The sequence below is a fragment of the Anabrus simplex genome, chromosome 1, assembly GCF_040414725.1.
Source record: "Anabrus simplex isolate iqAnaSimp1 chromosome 1, ASM4041472v1, whole genome shotgun sequence".
Classification (NCBI taxonomy): Eukaryota; Metazoa; Arthropoda; class Insecta; order Orthoptera; family Tettigoniidae; genus Anabrus; species Anabrus simplex.
The window spans coordinates 256,740,166-256,764,643 of record NC_090265.1 but is presented as its reverse complement, the minus strand read 5'-3'; the positions used below and the strand labels follow the sequence as shown (position 1 = coordinate 256,764,643).

The 24,478-nt window shown below is 38.9% G+C and overlaps 1 protein-coding gene across 2 annotated transcripts in view; it reads left to right on the top strand.

Moving 5' to 3' along the window:
- The window catches only part of LOC136886536 (organic cation/carnitine transporter 2), a 157,231-nt gene extending 140,766 nt beyond the window's left edge, over positions 1-16,465 (top strand). For both annotated transcript variants that reach the window (XM_067159350.2, XM_067159357.2), the window contains one exon: positions 14,029-16,465. In XM_067159350.2, coding sequence (XP_067015451.2) covers positions 14,029-14,229 — 201 coding nt within the window. In that variant the 3' untranslated portion in view covers positions 14,230-16,465. The remainder of the gene's footprint in view (positions 1-14,028) is intronic.
- Positions 16,466-24,478: the final 8,013 nt, after the last annotated feature.

Sequence of the window (24,478 nt, the reverse complement as noted above, 5' to 3'; positions counted from 1 at the left end):
TACTATAGCAATTCTCCAGTGATTTGGTTTAGTTCCCTCACGCAAACAGTAGTTCAAATATGATGCTATATCCCAAACCATTGCCTTAATTATATCCCTAGAAGTCTTATCAATCTCATCTGCTTTTGTAGATTTCAATTCTTTCATCTTTTTGTAAATGTATTTAGTATCACAGGTAAATTTTTAGTATTTTGCCAGTAGTCACCTCCTCAACCTAGATATTATTCTTATATTCAGCTATCTTTACATACTGCTTATGGAATACTTTTGTAAGTTCTTACATATCCCTGGAATGTCCCTCCTGGAACCTGTTTCTGCTGTAACTATACATAACCTTCTATTTTTCTTTAAAATTCATGACTGCCATTTATATTTATCATTATGTTATCCTTAGCTGGCCTCTCTGCAAAGGTCAATTTCCCATTTTAGTTTAAATTTACACCATTATGATTTATTCATTTGTATCTTGACATAATTTTAACATTTAAAATACAATAGTTCCTAACATTATTTACTGATTCTTTCTGGATGAGACTTTCCTGAACTTTTGGTCTGAAAACATTCTTTTCAAGGGAACTATACCAAATGACTGGCGAATTGATATAGTAGCCCCAGTGTATGAAGAAAAGGGCAATAAACATCCAGCTGATAATTACTGGCCAGTTAGCTTGACGTGTGTTGTTTGTAAGCTGTAGGAAAGCATTTTCTGATTATATTAGATGTGTTTGAAAAATTACTAACTGATTTGATGGAACATGATTTTCACATCATTAAAACTCATTATCATATCCTTCTGATCCTCTTGGTGCTATTCTATATTTTGTATCTTGATATAAAGGGGCTCCTCTGTTGATCACTTGCTTCTGAAATAAAGTTCTTCTTCTTGAAGTTGTATTTCCACCTTTTCTCTAGTTATTTTCTATTTCTATAATTTTGACATGAGATATAATTATATTTCCTCTAATACAAATAACAATTAACCAGTTCCCTCTGTGGATCAGTGGTAGAGTGTTGGCCTCTGAATCCAAAGATTACAAGCTCAAACATGGCAGATGTAGATGAGTTTCTGGAGGGAGGAAAAAGTCTATTTGGGACTCCATGCCGTATGATGTCAGGTTGGAAACAATCTCTGGTGACACATTTGGTGTTTACCTAACAAAATTAATTAAAATCTCTTCCACAGATCGCCCAACATTGATCCAGATTGCTCTGCCATATGAGAGAGTAAAACAGAATGTAGCATTAAGTTAAAATGACTGCACACAGTAGCTGAGGCCATACAGTTATTATTATTTAAAATAATTTGCCAGTAGTTTTACAATGAGTGGGCAAAAGTCATGGGACACTGAATGTGATGTTAGTAATGAGTTGCTCCTCTGCAAGCCCTCAAAATAGCAGCGATACAGTGAGGCATCGACTCTACAAAGTGTAGGAATCATTCTGGAGGGATCTGGACCCACCCTTCTTGCACTGCTACGCACAATTGGTCTTGAGTTGTTGGTGTGGGGTTCATGGAGTGTACACCAGCAATGACAGCATTCCATAAATGCTCGACAATTAACCTTTTCACTGCCGAGTTTTGATGACCAGCTGAGCCCTGTGGGCCAGGGTTTCTTAAAAGGAAGAAGCACTTTGACAGATACATATTTACTGATATTATTAATGGAATGCATATCGTCCCCTTAGCCCTGCAGCCCAATACGGTGTCAGGGATGAAGTGATATCATATTTTACACCACATTTTTACGACCGGATGCCCTTCCCGATGCAAACCTCATTTGAGAAGATAATGAATATGAAATGAATTGTGGTGAATGAAATTGGGTAAGGAAGTGGGAGGAATCAGCTGTGGTTTATGAATAGGAACTGTCCCGACATTTGCTTGGGAGTGCAAAAGGGAAAGCAAAAAAAAAAAAAAAAAATTCTCAGGACAGCTTACGGTGGGGTTTGAACCCACTCGCCTGCCGAGTGCAGAGTTTGGCTCCATAGACGTAGCATGTTAATACGCACGGCTACTCTGCTCGGTGATGCTATTGCTAAAATATAATATAATATTGTTGATCCAAGAACTGGTGTTATCACAAACATTTACATTAGCGGAAAAAATAATGTATTTGAGGAAGGTGTGACAATTCCACATGAGACTCATCATTAATACTTTGTCTCACAGTTTCTTGTAGTTCAGTATCGCCACTTAGATATTCTCCATCTTCATTTTCAAAATATAGCTCTCCAGAATCACTATTTATGAGGAAACATTCAATTTCTTCATCAACAGGAGATGAATGTATACTTCAAGACACCATGATTGCTACACATTAGCGGGAAAGATGTTCCATTCCAACAAAGCTGAAATAACACCAGATCGCTTTCAAAATGCGCGAAACAGAGTGGTATATCTGCAGTACAGACTTCTTTGAGCATTTCCACAGAATCTCAAAGCATGACACTACATCAGATTCATTTGTGAGATCAGTGAAGAACACACTGCACCAAAACGTATATGTACAGGTTTGGCAGACATGGCACGGTGTTCAATAATGTATACCAATATATACAGGTTTGGCAGTGAATGGGTTAAGAGCCAATCCATGGTCGTAACTGTACTGGAGTGCTCCTCCAACCACCTGCATGCCACCACAGAGTGGTGACAGTGCATTGTCTTGTTGAAACATGGCATCTCCATCACGGTACTTTAGGGCCAGAAGGGGATGCAGATGTCTGCAAGTAGCTTTATGTCACACCGACACAGAAAGGTCTTTTGGCAATGATGGGACAGGAAAGGGCTACGAGTAGGAAGGAAATGGTCGTGCCCTTAATGGGATGCAGAAAGAATGACCTAATGACGTGCACCTGTCAGCGCTCCCTGCAGCTGGAAAATGGGGCCTAATTGCGACCATGAGAATGCCACCCAGACCAGAACTGAGCCACCTCCCACCTGGACGCAACCTTATTGACACACAGGATCCATAGATTCATGGAGCATACGCCACACTCTCACGCACCCGTTAGCTTGATACAACTGGAACCGAGATTCATCGGACCGTACCACATGTTGCTACTGTTCCATGGTCCATTACCGATGTTTGCGGATCCATGCATGTCGTTGAGCTCTGTGCTGAGGTGTCAGCAAAGGGATATGAGTTGGTCGTCGGCTAGTGAAGCTTATTTAATGTCAAGAATTTGATTGGTGAAGCTTATGTGGTGCAGTTGCCTCCTTACAGTCCTGGTAGAAATGGGTTCCTGACTCCCATCGTTCAACTGGGTGGTGACTCAGAGTAGCCCATTGAGTACCCAGTATGGTTCTGCGGAGGCGACGTGATGTCCATACGTTAAACACCTGTGGTCTTCCTGTGCAGCATTTTACGCAGGTGGTAACATTCTCTCTGCGATATTGAAGATCCACCCTCAACACTGTTGACCTTGGAAACCCGAATTCGTGTGTAATCTCCACAAGACTATGACCCATGCACCGTGCACCAAGATCATCCCACGTTCAAAGTTGGTTAACTCGTGACGTCTTGCCATCTTCACGACACTGGTTTCTGTGACAGACTGCTCAGCTATGTCGCAGCTAGCCGCAATGCTCAGGGGTCATACACGGCACACTTTCTAAAGGGACACCCCTTCCCATGACTTTTGGCCACTCAGTGTACAACAACATGTAAGTTATATGCCACACTGACAACTGAATTGATAACTCTTATTAACAAGAGCAAGAAGAAAACAGAACTTGTCTTGGACAAAATTCTGTCACATTGGTACCTATTATGACTATTTGAAGTTAGAATGGACATACAAGAAATGAAATCAAAAGATGCTACATAAATTCTTAATGTTTTCAATTTTTGACATATGAGGCAAAGGAATGTATGACATAAGTCAGAATGATAAGTATAAAATTTATTTTATAAAGGTCCTGTTAACTTCGATGTGTAGAACACTCAGATTGAAAACCTGAACATTTTTCAGAAAGAAATGAACATATCTGTGTTAAAAGAAGTACAGTCAATGTCTGAAGTAAATTCAAGGAATCCTGCAACAGAGGTAAACCTATTTATCTGCAAGAAAGGCTATTGTAATAGGATAGATATGTAAGATTTTAGAGCCTTATGTGGTTTTTATATTTGCATAAGTTACAGATTCCTAAAGTGACTAATTTAAATACGCTACTATATTTGACAAATTAACCTTCTCTAGAACTTGCTGAGTGAAATTGTAATGTTTCCGCAGAAGTAAGGTTCTCAATTTCATCAAGTTCATAGTTTCAATTTACTAGCCAGGTAGAAATCACTCAGAGGACAAATTATAAGCATTTTCTTTACTTATTGTCAACCAGAAAGGGTGTGTTAACCGATTGCTGTAATTACTGCATTCTCATCAATGCATCCATGGTTTGAATCTCAGCTAATGCATGTGGGATTTTTGAAATCAAAATTCACATCCCAGTGATTCAGATTCCATGTACAAAAGGGATGTTCCATGGCTATGATCACAATATCACCAGTCATGTAAATCTACAAGCTTGCTTGCACTTTGTCCAGTAGAACAGTTTCAATGTGCGCTCATGAAATTAACAGTGAGTACTGTTGAACATTAAAACCTAAGCTAAGATTTTCAGACTTAGAAATATCTGTCAGATTAGAATAACAATGATATTATTTAGTCTGATGCTTTCACGGTCATTATTAACAGCTATATAATAATAATTTCGTGTGGCTATTTCTAGCTGAGTGCAGCCCTTGTAAGGCAGACCCTCCGATGAGGTGAGGTGGCATCTGGTATGTGTAGGTAACTGCGTGTTATTGTGGTGGAGGATAGTGTTATGTGTGGTGTGTGAGTTTCAGAGATGTTGGGGACAGCACAAACACCCAGCCCCCAGGCCAATGGAATTAACCAATTAAGGTTAAAATCTCCGACCCGGCCGGGAATTAAACCCGGGACCCTCTGAACCGAAACCCAGTACACTGACCATTCAGCCAACGAGTCGGACATTAACAGCTATTAATAGACATAATAACAGTGACATCCTATCTGGTGAGAGATATCTAGTATATAAAGAAGTCCACGGCCATGCAATTGACGGTGGAATAAGATGAACTGACATGATTGCCTTCAAACCTGGAAGCAGAAAAGTTCCATTCTTGATCTGAAAATCACATTTGAATCATATGCCCAACAGCTTGCTGAATTCAACAAAGAAAAGAGGATATATTCAACTCAATAAGTACAATCATGAGGACATGAGGGCTCATGCTGGGTGCAAGGGGCACCATTCCAAAATTATTGGTCACCTACTTATGACACTTTTATGTGATCCGAATTGACCTGGGACATACATATACTGAAAGCCTCAATATCAATCTTGATACTTCACCTCGCTGCACCACCCTCTTAATTAAATCATTGAAAGTACAGTGGCAGAAAGAATATCCAAACACCAAGAAGGGGTTGTGCTAGATTAACGAACGTTGGTGGGCATGTTTATACATCTGAAAGAAGATGCCGATTCAAAAATCCTGCAAATTGCACTATAGCTTATTCCACGTTAAGAAAACAGTATTGCTCTTATGGACCTACAAGGAGTGAACACACCCTCTCTGAGACAACCATAATTTGTTGTGATTGAGGAATATTATACTGTACTTTGTTATGTATTATGACAGACAGATAAAAAGGATAAGGCATTTTTGCCTGTGAGTTAATAAAATAACTGCATAACATTTTCTTTTTCATAAATATATTTGTAGGGAGTAAGGACAATGGCTGGAACAGCCATTGCTTTGTTGCCTTTCTTCATTTTCCTTCTTCTGTATTGCTCTGGTACAAGCATCATGTAGTCCATCACTCTGTGAACTGCCAGGAGCTCACTTCTGTAGTGAAGTCATCTACAGTGTTTATTATTTGTTGCATGTGTGCTTTCAGGCTTTAAATCAGTGCGTACTTGTCTTGTGTTGAATGAGAGTTGGTTGTATATCGCATAGTATTTGCGTATGTTCTATTATTTTCATACTATACAGAAGTTTTTGGTGTTGTGGTCTGCAGCGATACATGGCATAACTTGTACTGATAAAAAAAAGTTGCAGTGTGTTTTATTTGTGCTTGGTTTTGTTATTTAGCTGTTTTTTCTTAAGCGCATTTTAATTTTACCACTTTTTCATGGTTGCATTTAATTTTTACTATTGTTTTTGTGATCAATATGACAGAACAGTAGCACCCCGCATTGCCTGGTGAAATTTATTGAATGCAATTAAATGCATCCCTTGAGTGCATAAAAAATATTATTTTTCTATTTTCTCCCCCAGTTTGCCTTGCACTTCAATGCTGAGGCTTTTATGTGCCGTAGTTTACCTCTGATTCTGTAAAAACCAAAAATAGCCCCTGTCCCTTCAGTTTATCAAAATAATTTGCAGCTTAGTTTCTTCTGCATTTTATCTTGAATGTAAATACTGAATTTCACATATACATGTGTCATCGTTTTCCCATGATTGTGTTCAGTAGAGGCGTTCGATATGGCAACCCTGTTGCTATAAGAACAATATTGTTTTCTTAACATGGAATGAATTATAGTAGCAGCCCCATGACATTGCATATCAGGTTTGCTTTAAATATGGGTTGTACTGTGCAAGAATGTTAGTTACCTGAGAGATTGGATGGAGTGACTGTGAGTGGGTCAAGAATCCCTTTACAATGATGAAGAGGCCAGTATCAACAGCTTGCTGTGGGTGAATGAGGCCGTATAATAGGGCTACGTGAAGGTGGATTTTTCTTCCGCGCTATTGCAGAATGACTTGGCAGGAATGTTTTCACTGTGCGTGCGTGCTGGCAGCAGTGGTCAAAAGAAGGTATGCTCGCAAGAAGACCGGGCTCCGGACGTCCACGTGGCACCATGAGCGGGAGGACCACCGTATTCAGCGTATGGACAGCACCGACACACTGCGGCATATATTCCACTTACCCCAAACCACCACCATCTGCGACTTTAGTGGTGTCAAGTGAGAGCTCATTGGATGATGGAGTGGAGGTGTGTTGTGTTTTTTCGATGAAAGCTAGTTCTGCCTTGGTGCCAGTGATGGCTGTGTGTTGGTTAGAAGGAGACCAGGTGAGTGCCTGCATTCCACCTGTCTGCAGCATTGACACATTGGATCTACACCAGGAATTCTGGTCTGGAGAGCAATTTCCTATGACAGCAGGAGCACACTCGTGACTATCCCATGCATCTTGACTGCAGATGTGTACGTCTGTCTGCTGATTCGACCTGTTGTGTTGCCATTCATGAACAGCATTCCTGGGGTGTTTACCAACAGGATAATGGACGCCCCCATGCCACTGTTCTAACCCAACGTGCTCTACAGAGTGTCGACTTGTTGCCTTGGCCTGCTCAATCCCCCAATCTGTCCCCAGTCAAGCACGTATGGGACATCATTGGACGACAACTTCAGTGTCATCCACAACTGGAATTAACCGTCCCTGTATTGACCGACAAAGAGCAACAGGCATGGAACTCCATCCCAGAAACTGACATCCAGCACTTGTACGACATAATGCATGCACGTTTGAATGCCTGCATTCAATAGTCAGGCGATTACACCGCTTATTAATGGACCAGCATGATACATTTGTGATGGCTTTTCTTGCCCAGATATTAACCTGTAGTCTTGTACCTTTAATCAATTAAACATGTTACCTCGACAAATATATTGCCAAAATTTCCATATTCTATATTACTTATTTCATGGTGTCTGGATATTTTTTGTGCCAGTGTATTTTTCTTTTATATTTTATCTTGCTTCTATATACTGTAGTCACTAAGGATTGTTTTCATTACATTATCATTAGAACTGTATATCCTTTATTCTAAATTGTTTTTAGAATACTGAATTTGTATTGAGTGATATTTTTAGTTAGTCTGGCAACCTCAAATGTTTAAGGAAGAATAAATAAAAAATATCCTATGAAAATGTTGTGGGTAATTCTTGCATTCACATTTCTTTTACACATAGAGGTTCAAGTTATTTGATGGTTGTATGATTTTGATTTAGAGAGGGTTTGATTGTCTATCTGCATAACACTGCTGATAATTACAACAAATGAATTTCACTTTTTGTTCTGTATTTACTTACAATTTATGACCAAAAAGTTTCTACAAAGGAAACTTTGTTCAACTTTGAATAGGTGGACATACCGTATGTTGAACAAAGTTTCCTTCGTAGAAACGTAGTTTTGGTCATTCATTGCTGACAATATGGAGGTCACTTCAAGAGTTATGTCAACCGTGTTAAATCTTCTGAACATGTCACTACATGGTAAGTCCAATATATATGTTTGAAAATCTGTGTCACTCTCTACTGAATGTCACTGACAGATGGCACCTGTCTGCATTAGTGGCTAGTTATCATTGCACAAAAATGTTTGTGTACTACCAGCCATGCTCCAATTAGAGGTAAGTAAAATTGAGCAGTGGCCATACGTGAAAATTACAGTTTTCTGCAGCACAAATGCAAATAAGTGCCATGCAGAACTAAGATAAGATTTGAGTAATAATGCTTATACTATGCAGGTAACAAACCTTGCTCGCTGTAAGTGTGGTGCCTGTGCTAGAAATACCTGTATACACGGGCCCAAGTCTCTTTCCCTCGGTCAGCTTGTACTTTCCCATGTTGTTGCCTCAGGGCTGCGCACACCTACCAATGACAGGCTCCAGTTACCCGTGTTGAATAGTTGGACATACCGTATGTTGAACAAAGTTTCCTTCGTAGAAACGTATTTTTGGTCATTCATTGCTGACAATATGGAGGTCACAGTAGACTGTGGCATAAGGATTGGACACCATAATTTGTTTGTGTGTGTTTGTATGTGTGTACTTTTGTATTAACATGGTTGCTTGAAGAGATATTACTTTTATTGAAGCTTTTTTCTTTTTAAGTTTATAAACACTGAAGATTTCCTACAAAAGTTGGCCTATATAGGAGCAGCATAATATTTGGCATCCGGCATCATTCTGCTTTATTGTTCATAGCAGCACTGAACGTGTTAAACCCCTGAAATAACAACTGCCTTTTATTTTGTACTTCAGGCTTATGGCAACCTTTAAAGTAACTATTTATTTTTCTGGTACGTGGGTATTACAAAGCCTGGCTGAGTAGCTCAGTTAGTAGAGTGCTGGCCTTCTGAGCTCTAGTTGGCAGTTTTGATCCTGGCTCAGTCTGCTGATATCTGAAGCTACTCAGATACGTCAGCCTGCTGTCGGTAGGTTTACTGGCACGTAAAAGAACTCCTGCAGGACAAAATTTCAGCACCTTGGCATCTCTGAAAACTGTGAAAGTAGTCAGTGGGACGTTCCACACATTTGATGCAAATGATGTATTGAACACATTTAATTATGTATGTCCTTTTATGAAAGAATATATACATATTTACATGCCATAGTTATGAATGTGTTATGTACACCCATCCAGGCTTGTGCTATCTGATAACATCCTGGGCTAGGGCTCATAACAGCTGTTTCTCATGCATGCACAACTGTCGTTCAGCTCGTGACCTTGGCTTGGCTGCTTTACTCTATCAAAATGTTGCATGCTATGTTGAGGCCTTCACATGTGGACATGTATAAACTGTTGACTGAGTTGCATAGTGGACATCTTGTGTGAGGTATTGTGACCGTTCACAACGTCACCTATGGTATGCCATGATATCCAGGAGATGAAATATGCCGTTTACCGCGTCATTCTACGATAAAAACTGCCCAAGTTAGAATTTTTCTGCCCGCACCAGGACTCGATTTGCAGTATCCAGAGTCGCGCGACCGAGCTCTAGTTGCTGGTAATTAGCAGCAAGGCGGTGCAAGAGCGCTTGTACTCGAAGTTTTCTCACTCCAACCACGAGCGAGATGAAAGGAGACGCGTTGTCACGTGACAGAGAATCTAGGTCACTAGCTGAGCCCAGAGAGTATATACAACGTGAAAACTAACATTATACCCTGTTTTCCTCGCTTATTCACCACTGCCAACTTAACGCATTCAGCTGTTTTATTTCTGTTAATTTTTATAAATCGCAAAATACCCAATGGATAATTAAGCGCAAACATTCATTTGAATCAGGGAATTTTACGCATAATTATGAGAGCGAGAAGTGCTCTACTTAACTGACAGAGCGGTAACTACGCTGTAAACAAGGGCCCGTCTTAATGACTAACAGATGTTGGACCCTAACCGTGACAGCGAACACAAGGAATCCCCTGTGCTCGTCATCATACACCGCCAGAGACAAAAGGACGCTTTTAAGATTGCTTGAGAATCTACGAAGTTATTTTAATAACATTCATTCAGTGGAAATGGGAATACCAGAGCTACAATTGATATCCTGTTCGTCACGCTACGTTGCGTATTAACGGACCATCGTGTGAGAAAGGGTTGCATTTTCCCCCTCTCTCAGCATCCCGACAGCTCGCCTATATAGGAACGAGCTGAAGAACAGTCACCATCCAGTGCATTTTCAGTGTAACGCCAGTACGGTAGTATTTCGTCGTGGTTTGTGTGTGAGTCGTTTGTGAAGAAATAATCTTGTAATTTGAGCAGTGTAATGCAGTGATTCATTAAAGTCTGTGAATATATGTGGAAATAATCATCCTCTGAGTGAGATGTTAGCGTGTACAGTGTGCCGCAAATTAATAAAATAGGAACGGTACGAAACCGCAATAACCGATGTCCGTGTGTAGAAAAGGTCGTACATCGAGCCTCCTATGTGTCTAAGTTAATACGGCTCAGTTAACATATATAGGGACGTACTTAGCGAAGTGTGTGGAGCGAACGTGCTTGATATAAATATGAATTACCAAGAAAGTCAGTGAACGGCTCACTGTCGACCTAATTGAGGACAGTGCCACGTTAAAGTAATCCGTAGTGCAGTTGAGAGCTCGACTCACGGCTAAGTGCATTAGAACAGGCCTGAACTAGTATCATGAATACGAGAATGCTAATACATTAGTGGCCTAACCACTGTCGTTTCTAGGGAAACTAGTGAAATTTCTGGGCCTATAATAGCTGCCTACAAGAAGAATAGATAAATGAGAAGGGATTAATGTCGGGCTTCTGGGACAGTACCGACATTGTGTTGGAATGCTCGTGCTAATGAGTATATCCAACCATATATTTAAATCGTGGTGTGTAATAAACTAACGCATTCACTTGAGATAATTTCCCCTCATTTACATGTCTACGAGAACGCTGGAGTGAACGCCGACGTCCAGCTAAATGCCAGAATTTGCCTGTATATTAGAGAGAACCAGACGCCTAGCTGTCTTCGCCTGGTGTAGCAGAGAACGTCGAGAACGTCATACCAGATCAAGCCGTCATGTTCGTGATTTGCCGGGAGGTCATCAAAGGTCTTCACATCGCCGATGACGTGATGCAAGCAGCTTAAGCCCATGGTGTGCCCTCCTGTAAAGCTGTGAACGTGGTATCCAGAAGGTTGAGTACATTTCCAAGTATTTATATCTTTGAAGGTCGTGTCCCATTGTAAATATGTAGATTTTCACTTAGATGTAACGTATACTGCAAGCACGCCATTTCAGAGGGATAATAATTATAATTTCATTTTTATTTGAGTCTTTTATAGAATACTTTCATCATGGTTTTGGGACGACCATATTTTACATCCATCCTTGTATAAGGGTTCGATAATGCATGACGTAATTATAAGGACCTTGGCTTAATTAAGTGTGAAGCGCTGTCAAGTAGAGAAGGCTTAAATATTCTGTAAAAATGACTCCAGTTATCGTCTTTCCATAGCATATACGAGTCATCAAGATTTTTCAGTAATTCATTTTTTTTGGTGCGCTTCACCTGGTAGAGATCCCTCCTAATTAGTAACTAAGGCACCTGGAACAAGGCATCGAGACAGTGGGTATATTACATCGTTAATTAATTAGTTCGCGAATGCGCAAGTTAATTTGGACCCTGGTGGCAGGAGATCATCAATAAATCTGCATCGTAGTCAATGTACCGAGAGGAGAAATGAAATGGGTGAACAGGCTGTAACCATAATATATAGTGTGAAATGAAAATGTGAAGTTCCCTTGGAACTCTTTAGTAATGTACACGAAGTGGATCTCGTGTTGTGAATATGCTAATTACGGCCGGACATAGCCGATATTGAATGTGAGGCCATTGTGGCTCGAGAAAAAGAAAGCAAGGTCGTTTACCGCGAAGTCATTGTATGAAGGCGGCCCAGTGGCCGCCCTTCAGAAATGGGTCTTGGAAGGCCATCAGCTGAATAGATTTACGAGCCTGGCTGTAGGGACGAAGAAAAGTGTTTTCTACACTGAAAGTAAACAGATACAAGTAGCTATTTCGTGCCTCTCGGTGCAACGATTACGTGCATTGATTTAAGTATTATCAACGTCGCGGTGATTCCAGATGAGCGTTAAATGAAGGACCCCTCCAATTTATTTCTTTAATTATTCACAGCGTGTAGGGAATTCCAGGTCAGAGATATCCTGTCTCAGAAGGTCCTGAGTTCATTGCGGGAGACAGTAAAGCTTACTGTCACAAGCGGCAGGTGACTAAGGCCACCTGTGATTCATTGTGTGTATGTGAAATGTATTTGTTCTTGCCCCTTTTCTTGCAGGAAGTGTTATCATGCTATGTTTATAATGTTTTGGTATTGAAGTCGCTAAGTGCTTGTCCATAGGTAGCAACGTTGTGTGAATACTGTCGTGTCATGTGTATTGATAAAAATCCTAATGAAATGAGCGTGTTTATTATATTGCCTATTCGGCAATGATTAACATAGGGAAGTGTTGTAACACGACTTTCAAAGGCTTGGGAGTGTACACACAAGCAACCATCGTACATTTCAGTTCATATGTGTTCGTAGGCCTATATCACAACCTGATATAGTTTGAATATATAAATTCTCGACAAACAAACAGAATTACAGCAGGGTATGCCTATGTTGAATAGATTTGTGAGTAAAGTGATTAGTGTAAGTGTAAAGTGAAATAATTAGAGAGAAAACGCCTCTCTAAGTCTGAGATAGTGTAATAGTTCGAGAGGGAACGCCTCTTAAGTTGAATAAATGAACGTATGATGAAGTGTAGAAAAGGGACTACCGAACATTTAAACGTCAAGATCACCCAAATTTCTGTATGTAAGGTGTTTGTATGGCATACCCATGTAAATAATGTGTTTCACTAGTATAAGTAAAAATTTGTTATACAAGATATTGTCTCTCTTCTCATTAGTAATGAAATGGTATTCCTCTCATAATTAACTTTTCCCCCTACTATAGAGACTATTACTAAAGAACTTACCGTCCCATTGGACATTCCACAGACCCGAAAATGCGATATCGACTCGGCTAGCGAATTATTCTAGTAGGAGAGGGTGAGGCTTCGACAGACCGGGCTGAGTTCGAGGCTCACCGATGGTGCACCATTCTAACGTCATATTTATGAACAATGGTAACTGGTTCATGTACTGATGCCTTGGAAAGGTACAGTATCAGTAACTGTGTAGGAATTATCCATACATATGGGTATTTATGTGTCATCAGTGTTCCGAAATTGATGACAGGACTTGAAGGTGCACAAGATTTGTGCAAAGTGGTTGTCACATCAGTTAACATGAGACATATTGTAACCATTTTGAGAAATTTTACCATGAAGGAATCATAATATAACAAATTATTATAATTGATGAGACCACTTGGGATGTACTTTTGAGTTCATTTCACACATAATGAAACAATGATTGCATTTGCATATATTTTGACTGCTCCCTGTTGTTATCTCCTGTACCTGGACCCAATTTGGTGATAGTATTGAGAAGCACATTTCAGTGGCCTTCAAACACATATGGTAATTTCCTTTTCTCTAGATTTATTGAATGATATAGAACAGTTGCCACGACTTATGTGCTATTAGGGGAAATAGTTCTACATTATTTTTATTATTTTGTATGTTAAAAATCCATGTGATGTGATAGAAAATAAGTAAAACTAATAGTAATGATGTGTTCTGTTTACCAGGGTGTCTCCATCGATGTGGTATATCCATTCATCATACTAGCAGTGATGGCTCTCTTTGGAGTAATATTCTGTATCTTCCTGCCAGAGACACTGAATCAACAACTTCCTGAGACTCTGGCTGATGCTGAGACATTTGGTTGTGATCAGAAGTTCTGGCAAACGTATTGCAATAAGAAAGACAAAGTTGCTAATATAATATGAACTTTACAAACACTGCAATATTCTTTAGCAGTGTTCTTTACTACAAACATGAACAGGAAATGTATTTATTTTCTAAATTTTTAGATGAAAGTGATAAATAGTATTAAAGAGTTCAAGTCTTCCTTCTCATGTCCTTACATGAGTAATAGTGGTCTAACACAGTGGCGTGCACTGAACCCCATCTACCCCAGTACTGCTGGGGTAAAGAACTTTGTATTAACATTTTCTAATTATTCCTTAGAATGCTCTTTTTTAATGTTTAATAAACTGCGAACATCTAAGCCAAGTCAAGTACAGCATTCTTGACAATCTGCTCGCACTACCGCAGTTCAGCTTCTCCAGCAAGCTGGGTTTCCTTGCTGGCGCAAAAGAGAGCTACCCCAGCGAAATTAAATGTCGCTTAGGTGACGCATGCACTTGAAGCTTCCTTGTCCTGGGAGCTGGGCGGAGCTGTAGGCCCTTCCCCGACAGCAATTTATGGTGACAGGCTAGCTAGCTTAGGTAAGGTAATGTTAGTTTTAATACTTGACACTCGAAGTCTTCAGTGCCACACTCTAGAGACTGCAAGAAAAATATCAACGTCTTCACAGTATAGCCACTTGCACATTGTCTTGCTAATAAAAATAGAGCCAGTATATGAAATCAATTGTAATCTAGAAGAAAATATTTAGTCTTGAGTTTTGGCATGTATACAGTTTCTTCGAGCAATTCATTGATGGCGAGTGTAGGGTATGTGTTCTAATAGCTGCAGAAAAATATTTAGGTTGCCCAAAATGAACACAGAGTTAAGCGCAAAGTAAAATAATTTTGTATTTGTTTGTCTGTGATGGTGGTATATAGGGAATTTTTGTAGTGTTCCTCTTGGATTGTATGTGAAGGTTTCGCGAGTTCTGTGGCATTCTTCACGAATATTAATGTGTGTTATACACCGTAACAAATATTTTTCCTCGTGTGTAGTTGATGCACGTACACTTAGTATGTGAGTGAAACTATAAAACTTCAGTGATGGTAAAATACCAGTTAAATTTTGCTGATTAGTTTAGATTAGGCTTTTTAAGTAAAAAAACAAATAGTTAGTCCAAGTGTATTTTTGTGAAAACCATGACTGTACTATCACAAAGCCTCACCAGATAAAACTGTAAGTACATTGCTTAAAATATGCTATCTATAGATTAAGTTATGATGGTGTTGTCACTGCCGTGGATATCAATTTGGAAGTATGTGCGAATGTGTGGTTGAAAATATTCTAGAAAGATCTTTCTCAGCTAGACCTTTCCACGAAAAACACAGCCTTATAAAATGGTAATGTTGACTTTAGATAGTATAGTGGGGCTACGTTTATTTATATTTAAAAACCCTTTTTGCAGCTGGGGTAATGAATATGTTCACTGCACGCCACTGGTCTAACAGGTTTTTTTGCCTCTAACTAGATAAACTGAGGTTTGAATCCTGCTTCTCAATTAATTTCTTGACGACTTTGTTAGCTGTCAGAATGAATCCCAGAAGGAATTCCTTCATCAGTGGATTTGTTCTGAGAGTCAATGCTGGTCAAAGCATGCTGCCAATGATATTCACTTTATTCAGACCATACATCATCATCACTGTAATTGCACTTTAATCTCTACATCCACTACTGGTAAACAGTAGTAGCAATTAGGTGGGGGGTGAGGGGGTGCAGTTGCCCCCCTCTTTTGGGAGAACATATACATTTTTATATGAATTTTTACCAGCTGAAACTAGGAATTATAGGAATTATTTAAAAAAGCAATTTGTACAACCCCTGTTGTCTTATCTTTCCTTTATTTTCTTTAATTAGTAACAAAACTATTAGCAGAAATATGCACAAAATGTAGTTTGTCCTGGCTAACCAATTTGTATAGCACCACAGCAAATAGTGGAGACTTTGCATGTGCTGTGAGGAACGGTAGCAGGGGTGTGGGTATATATGCAAATATTTTCCCTCGTTTGTCGTTCATGCACGAACACTCAGTATGCGAGTAAAAAAAAACAAGTAGTTAGTCCCAGTGTATTTTTGTGAAAACCATGACTGTACTATCACTTTTGCCAAGATCATGGACACTGAAGTATGATTCACCCACTTGCCGCGCGCATTCGTCAGTCTGGCATTCTCTTCAGTGTCTGCTAGTTTCTTAGTGTGTAGTCAAATACTAAATGAGTTTAAATGTATAATCACACCATACTTCTATTTAGTTGTAATAAATGTGCAATATTGTTCCTTTGGTTAAAGTTTTATTATGTAGTATTGGATCAAAATCTTTAAAAAAAAATTAAACTGGTAAACGCTCATCCTTTACCTCTCTGTCGAAATTCGCTCAGAGAGCATCAAAAAAACTTAAACTACCCATTTTGTAGCTTGTTTTCTCAGTTTTGATGTATATAATACCCCACCCCTACCCCCGTCCACTATATCCCACAAACTGTTTGTTGTCTGTATATTTCTTCCCCCGCACTTTTAATCCTCAATCGCCGTTACTGCTGGTAAGTCTCACATTTTCCGCTTCCGGATATTAAACGAGCTTCGATAACGTTTCTTTGCAATGACACTACGCGCAATCTAGTACCATTGCAAAGTTTCGGTGGGTTTAAATTACGGAATAGTATGATGGGCACGCCAATCTTAAGTTCTTGTTTGTGAGGAGGTAGGCCAGGCAGAATTATACTGTTTAAAAATTATGTTGGATAATTAACAACTTTATCTGGATTGCAAACTGTATTGATAGAAAGGTATGTTTTTGATTCACCAGAAAGCTTATCTAAAATGCGCTGATTAAGCGCAGTAACCTGGTCACTCATTGGTGCTAAAATTGATCTGTCACACAACCACGAATCTTGTTTTATATTGAGATTATGAACATCATCGTAAATACTACTTATTCACGTTTCATTGCCCGCCAAAACCTGACAAAGACCGGTAGGTAGTTCTATATCATGAGTATCATTCACTTTTGGACACTTCCCCTCTCAAACATCAAGGAGAATATTGCTAAATATTGAATCAGCTGAATTTTCTCTTATTTTTCTTTTAAAGAAAGATTTTTACAATGTCTCCAAAGTACAGAACGTTTTAAAGAGGCGTTAATTTCATTTTCTCGCGTACTTTAATGACAACTGGTAATATTTGTCTAAAATCTCCAGCGAATAAAGACGTTACTCCTCCAAATAATAGAGTATTGCATCTTAGGTCTTGCATTGTTCTGTTCACGGCTTCGATTGAGATTTTGTTCGTCATAGTGCATTCGTCCCACACTACAAAGACACACTCTTGTAATACTTTGGCTTTATGACTATTTATCAATACACTTCAGACTGGATTTTCCATACGCTCTGCTTTTATTGGTATTTTAAACATGGAATGTGCTGTTTTTCCCCCAGGAAGTAAAGATGCAGCTATTGCCGAAGATGCGACTGATATGGCAATCTTTTCTTTTCTGAACGTATTTTCGCCAGTAAAAGATTGATCAAAAATGTCTTGCCAGTTCCTACCACCTGCAGCGTCTAAAGAATATACGCCGCCAGCATTAGCAGCATTCATACTGTCAATTAGGAGTCGGTAAACTTGATTTTCTTCGTTGTTTAATCTTGATTAATTCTGATTTATCATATGTTGAAGTTTAACTGGATCAAAATTTGTGTGTTCAATAAATTCTCAGTTCAAATTATCAACAATCCCATCGGTCGCTTGTGTAGATGGTAAACTATAATGAGAGAGAATATGAGAATATAGCCGTCTATGGAAAGAAGAATGTCTTGTAACGCAAACAGAGCACGATTAGTATTATAAATGAGCATTTATGTCTGCAACTGGGTAATGTCGTGGGAGGTCTCTTACATAATCTTCCATGAAATGAACCTTAAACTTGTCCCATAATTCGGAGGGATTAGAATCATTGCACAATACCAATATAATGGCAAATAGCTCTCGCAAATGAGATGTGCTGCTGTTTATACTGGCATCTGTTAATGTGTCGCACCAGTGATTGTCGCCTTCTAGTAAACCAAGTGCAAGGCATGCTGCTTAATATGTAGGATGTAAAATACCATTCACGCTTTTGAGACTTTCGAAAGAAGTTGGTCCCTTGAGAACATTTAATAACATCCTTAGATGATGCAATTCCCGATTATTAGGATGAATTGGATAAATTATACCAAGAGTATGCTCGTGAAACATGCCAGGATGACCCTCCACAGGAGTACCTCAGCGTCGCCGTTGGAATGTGTTATTTTCTTTATTAAATGTGTAATAAGCTGGTACTTCTTCATACAATCAACTGGCTGCGAATTCGTCGTTATGGCGCTGATCGAAAAACGTCATTAGTGTGGTATTCCTCGGATTCTCTACGACTCCACGGACATTGTTTGGATCAAAATACATTCTCTGACCGTTTTCTAAATGGATATCCAGAGGTGTTACTGCGGGGAAACGTTCATGAATCGAAAATGACAATATGCGCCAGATTGCTTCGGAAGTACTAATATATCTTGCATTTTGATATGATGTCACTTCATCGTTAGCATTTTGTACTCTAAATACTGCCAAGTCAGAAACTTTGTTGACATACTTGCAAATATATTTTATTGATTTTACACTGCTACAAAGTTCAACGTTGATGTGTGCTCTAAAAGTGCGTGACAATACCGGGGAAAATTGAAAAATCCAGCGATTATCGATATCAGAGTTAGTTCGTGATCGAATTGGCGTTCGTATACCACCGTTTTGAGGTGAACGACGTCTGTAAAATGGATAACGAACCTCACCCGTAATGGTTTCTGTACTGAAAGATTTAGGAAATATTTTACTACAAATACCGTTCTTCATACATGGAGATTGAGGATTGTAAGGGCCACATGGACCGTGTGCCATGTGGGATTTTACAACATCTAATAGTTCTGGATCAACTTGTCGGTCTGGCAATTATGCTCGAATAACTACATCAATTTGCTTTGGCCTTATTTTCATTTCTAACCATATCAAAGCATGGGCATGGGGCAAACCGCGCTCCTGCCATTCTACACTATACAGTACATAAAACAGCGAACGGAACCGTAAATTTATCCTTTCACCAGGAGATCCATAATTTTTTCAATTTTTGTTTAAAACCTCTTGCTACAACATCATGCCGACCAGAAGCCAACTGTCCAGTAAGAAGTTCGTTTGTAATTTCATCCCATTTAGGATCGGTCGTGAATGTTATGAAAATATCGGGACGTCCATATTTTATAACATAACAAAACGCATCCTGTGTGCATTGGTACATATATCTAGGTCCTCCCATAAACGATGAAGGTAGAATAACTAACTGGCCCAAGGCCTCTACATTCTCATTATGATTGATTGCGTCCTGAAGGTAAATATAATATTGTTAACTCGAAGACTTTTTTTTTGTTAGTTCGTATAAAAATGAGTCTCCCTGTTTCGATTTTAGCGTATACGTCAACTAAGTATTGATTTAAATAATTGTTTGTTATAATGCAAACTATTGTAGGCCTACTCATTCTCTCTAATCATTAATCGGTAACAATAGTATTATAGTGCGGAAAGGTTTTTGAACATTTGGTTGGCCTGTGTTTGGGTCGACTTGATAGACCGAAAAGTTATATCCGTCTTCCCCATAAACAAACATTAGAGGATACTGTAGGACGTCATAAGATCTGTGAGTTTCGGCGATTATCTGCAATCTATTGTCAAGTCTACGAAGTACTATGTCCCGTTTGTCACAGTCTTGATTTACCAGTAACCCAGATACGGTACTTCGTTTGTTGCCGGTTCGTTATGGCGACCTCTGTGCTCTGCTGAAGGTCGTCGATCAGCATTTATAACTATTTTATAGTCATTTTTGTTGGAATTTGGTGTGAAAGATTGAAGAACAGTTTTATTTATTTATTTATTTATTTATTTATTTATTTATTTATTTATTTATTTATTTATTTATTTATTTATTTATTTGGGAAACCAAAACAGCGAGAAGCCGAATTACAGAGTTCCGTAATGAAAAATATATTTACAACTAGCTGTAGTACCCGGCGTTGCCCGGTTATTTTGTGAATGTTTACCTTAAATATTTGTATTACCAGTTAGTTATGTGTGAAGTTTATTTTTATTGAATTCCTTTATGAAATGCAATTGATATTTTATGATCTATGATGTAATTTTAGAGTTATTGAAGTGTGTTTTATTTAAAGTTTTAGATTATTTAATTTTCGAGTAAAACTTTATCGTTATGGAAGCTCGAATTGACTAGGAATCATTTGACCCTGTCAAAAATATAATCTATATATATAAAATAAGAGTTTTGTCTGTACATTGCTCTGAATTTGAAAATAATGGTATTTCTGTATCGGTCATGTCCATAGTAACAAGAAAATGCACTTTTTACTTTTCCGTAATTTCTGTCTGTCTGTCTGTCTGTCTGTCTGTCTGTCTGTCTGTCTGTCTGTCTGTCTGTCTGTCTGTCTGTCTGTCTGTCTATCTGTCTGTCTGTATGTATGTACACGCATCACGAGAAAACGGTTGAAGAGAATTTAATGAAAATCGGTATGTGAAGTCAGGGTATGAGCCTCTACAATCTAGGCTATAAATCATTTTACTCGCGCTGAGTGAAATGGTAGTTTAGGGGAAGGCCTAAAATTGAATTCTTAACTATTGATGTTATTAGTGGTCTAATGAAAATCGGTATGTGAAGTCGGGGGATGAGCCTCTACAATCTAGGCTATAAAACATTTTACTCACGCTGACTGAAATGGTAGTTTAGGGGAAGGCCTAAAATTGAATTCTCAACTATTTATGCTATTAGTGGTCGTATTTTAAAGAAAATGGGTATGCAAAGTTGGGGAATAAATTGCTACAATCTAGGCTGTCAATGATTGTATTCACGCTTAGAAAAATGGTAGTTTAGGGGAAGGCCTAAAATTTAATTCTCAAATATTGTTGTTATTAGTAGTCCTATCGTGACGAAAATCGGTATGCAAAGTCAGGAAATAAGTCGCTATAGTCTAGGCTGTAAGTTATTTTATTCACGCTGAGTGAAATGGTACTTTAGGGGAAGGCCTAAAATGTAATTCCCAAATATTTCTTATTAGAGGTATAATCGATGAATGCTACATAACTAAGGTTATACAGTATTAAATTTCCTATTATTCATGTCTCATACATTGTTACCGTACTGGCTACGATCACAAAGATATTCATGAATTTGGAGTTTTGTTACTACAGTAAGTCCATATCAGCGCCGAGTAACGAGAAAATGGGTAAACAGTATTTAATGAAAATCGGTATGTAAAGTCGGAGAATAAGAAACTACAGTTTACGGTATAAAATATTTTACAAATCACAGAGTCGAAAGAAAACTAAATGTGTAGGCCTATAATATAGAAAGCTCATAACACTGATCAACAATAACATTACATTGACCATTGTTTGTCGTGATGTGCTTTGTGTCTTCTGTTGCCCCTCATCTCCGGTAGATAGGATTACTGCTGCGTACAGAGTATTTTTTATTTGATTTACGTCGCACCGACATAGATTGGTTTTATGGCGACGATGTGATAGGAAAGGACTAGGAGTGCCTTAGGCCTTAATTAAGGTATAGGCCCAGCATTTGACTGGTGTGAAAGTGGAAAACCACTGAATACCATCTTCAGCGCTGCCGACAATGGGGTTCGAATGCACTATCTCTCGGATGCAAGCTCACAGCTGCGCACCGCTAACCACACGGTCAACTCGCCCAGTCGTACAGAGTGTAACAGCCTGCCTGAATATTGATGGGAAGTAATTGGGGAGTTAGATAACGTTCTTTTTTAGCATTCCATTTCCCTGGTTTATAAATTTTCGGATACTACTGGTACGTAACACACTGGATCATCATAGCATCTGGGCTATTCAATCCCTACTCTGAGGCACTGATTGGAATGAACAGTGTGCATATTTAGCGGAATATGGCAGATGAGTGTTCATGGCAATCTGCGACCTGGTCATACCAGCTCTGGAAATTTGGACTATTAGTTTGGCACCGCAATCTAACCGCAGCACTGTTCGTTAAAAGTGATAAAACGTGCGGCTTTCCATTTGATCGAGTATTTTATATGATAGCATTGCTTTAAATCGCTACATTTATACTTACGTTTTTGTAATGACCTATGTTGATTTCAGTTAGGAAAACCACAAAGCCAGTCTTTCTGAGAATCCCGTAGCGAAGCGCGGGTACATCAGCTAGTAAGTGATAACTAGGCTATATGTTTACCCGTCGCACTATAGATACGATGTACACGATTTCAACTGTCATTGGGACTGCCACCAATCATCCTTGCGACCCCAAAAGCAGTGGATTCAACACTAATCTCGGTTATTTTAGACCATTTACTTAAAGGGGGGATGATGGTGATTTTATGCAAAAAAGTTTTATAATTAATATGACTATATTAATTTACCACATATTGGCAATATGCTACCAAGTTTTTATGACTCTGTGCCCATTATTTTTGTCGCAATAAAATAATACATCAGCGCCTGCACAGTTGAATGACGCCTAAACTTGCTTATCTTTCAACTTCCTTTCAATCCAGAGCTTGCATACTTCAGTATTGTTGTATCTCTGACATGTGTATGTTCCAGTCAACGAGCTAGAATGTGTTTTTTTGTGGTTACGTTTTCTTGGTGGTGGGTGCTCCATTTCCTTTATTTGTATATGTGAATGAAAATTAAATAGGGCTGGAAATGTACAGAGCATAAGCAAATGAATTGAGTGGGATACCATTTATCTCTTTTCGCCCTCACAACGCATTGTTCCGTTAATTCCTTGTTCTTTAAACGAAATCTGAAACAAAATTCGACAAATAATTACCGTGGCTATCCGTACTTTCGCTAAGTAAACAATAAAATGGATTTAATTACAAACATAAATTACAAAAGGAATCTCGGCTATCATTCAGTAATACTTACTTAAAGTACGATATATCCTTGGTTTTATTACTCCGATTAGTACAACCATACGCTGAGCTTACGGCTGGCATTCTTGAAAGCGAGAATCTATGTTTTCACTTCTTAAAACTTAGGGAATTAAATTGGCATGCACGATCTCCCTTGTCACCTCAGCATATGCTCTCGCGCCAATTCGCTTTGTTTTGACAACCGTTAACATGGCTGCCCATTATCAACTTGCTTCAAGCAGGGAGCGCTGATGTCAGGCCAACAACCCTCTATGATATTCTAGCTCGTTGGTTCCAGCACGGCTGACTTGATGCGTCGCTCTAGCTAGCTCGGCCGTGGTTCCAGTATTCCATTGTCTTTGTTGAAGTTACAGGAGTCATCCACAGATGGCAATACTGGCACTTATTTTATGAATAAACCATGTAAACATGTCTTGGAGGTTAGTTTGTCCTTTCTGGAAGTAGTACTTCATGTGAAAACATTATTGCTTTTTATACAGGGTGAATGCGACAGTTTTTAGCGAATTGTGCATATATTATTCACAATTATGCCCCGTTTACAAAGGAAGAAACGCAAGTTTGCCGGGGATCGATTTACTAAAGAAAATAAACCCAGGATACATCTGGAGGTTCTCTTGATGAGAGTGCTTCGAGGAAGAAGATATTTCCAACTTGCTGTCCCAATCTGATAACTCTCGTGAACAAGATACTTTTGGGTTTAGACTGATAGATATTAGCATTTTATGCTCCAAAATTAACCAGAGCCGTCTACATTTTACAAGGCGGAGTCATGTAAGTTTGGCAACGTCCAGCGGAGGCGGAGGCGAAAGCGCGGGAGCTATCTGTGTATGTTGATGTGTAGTGAACTTCGTGTTGTGTTTATTTGTATTTTTCATGGATATGTTCGAGTATATGTAACAAGGTAGGTGACTGAGGGACATACGTAGAACCTATTATCGAAATACGTGACGGCATGCCCGAATTCGGGTTATTAATAACACGTTTCGTGTATTTGCAGATGCCCAGAAAATGTTGTGTTCCTATGTGTCGTAGCAACTATGACATCAAAAAGGATGGTTATGTTACCTCATTTAGGTTTCCTTCTGATGAGGAATTAAAACAAAAATGGATTCGTCAAGTTAAGCGGGATAATTGGGAACCTGGGAAGGATTCAGTCGTGTGTATAAAACATTTCACAGATGATAGATTCAGTCGTGTGTATAAAACATTTCACAGATGATAGTTTTTCAAAAGGGGAAAAGTTTTGTGATAGTAAAGGCAATATAACTGTACAACCACCTAAACC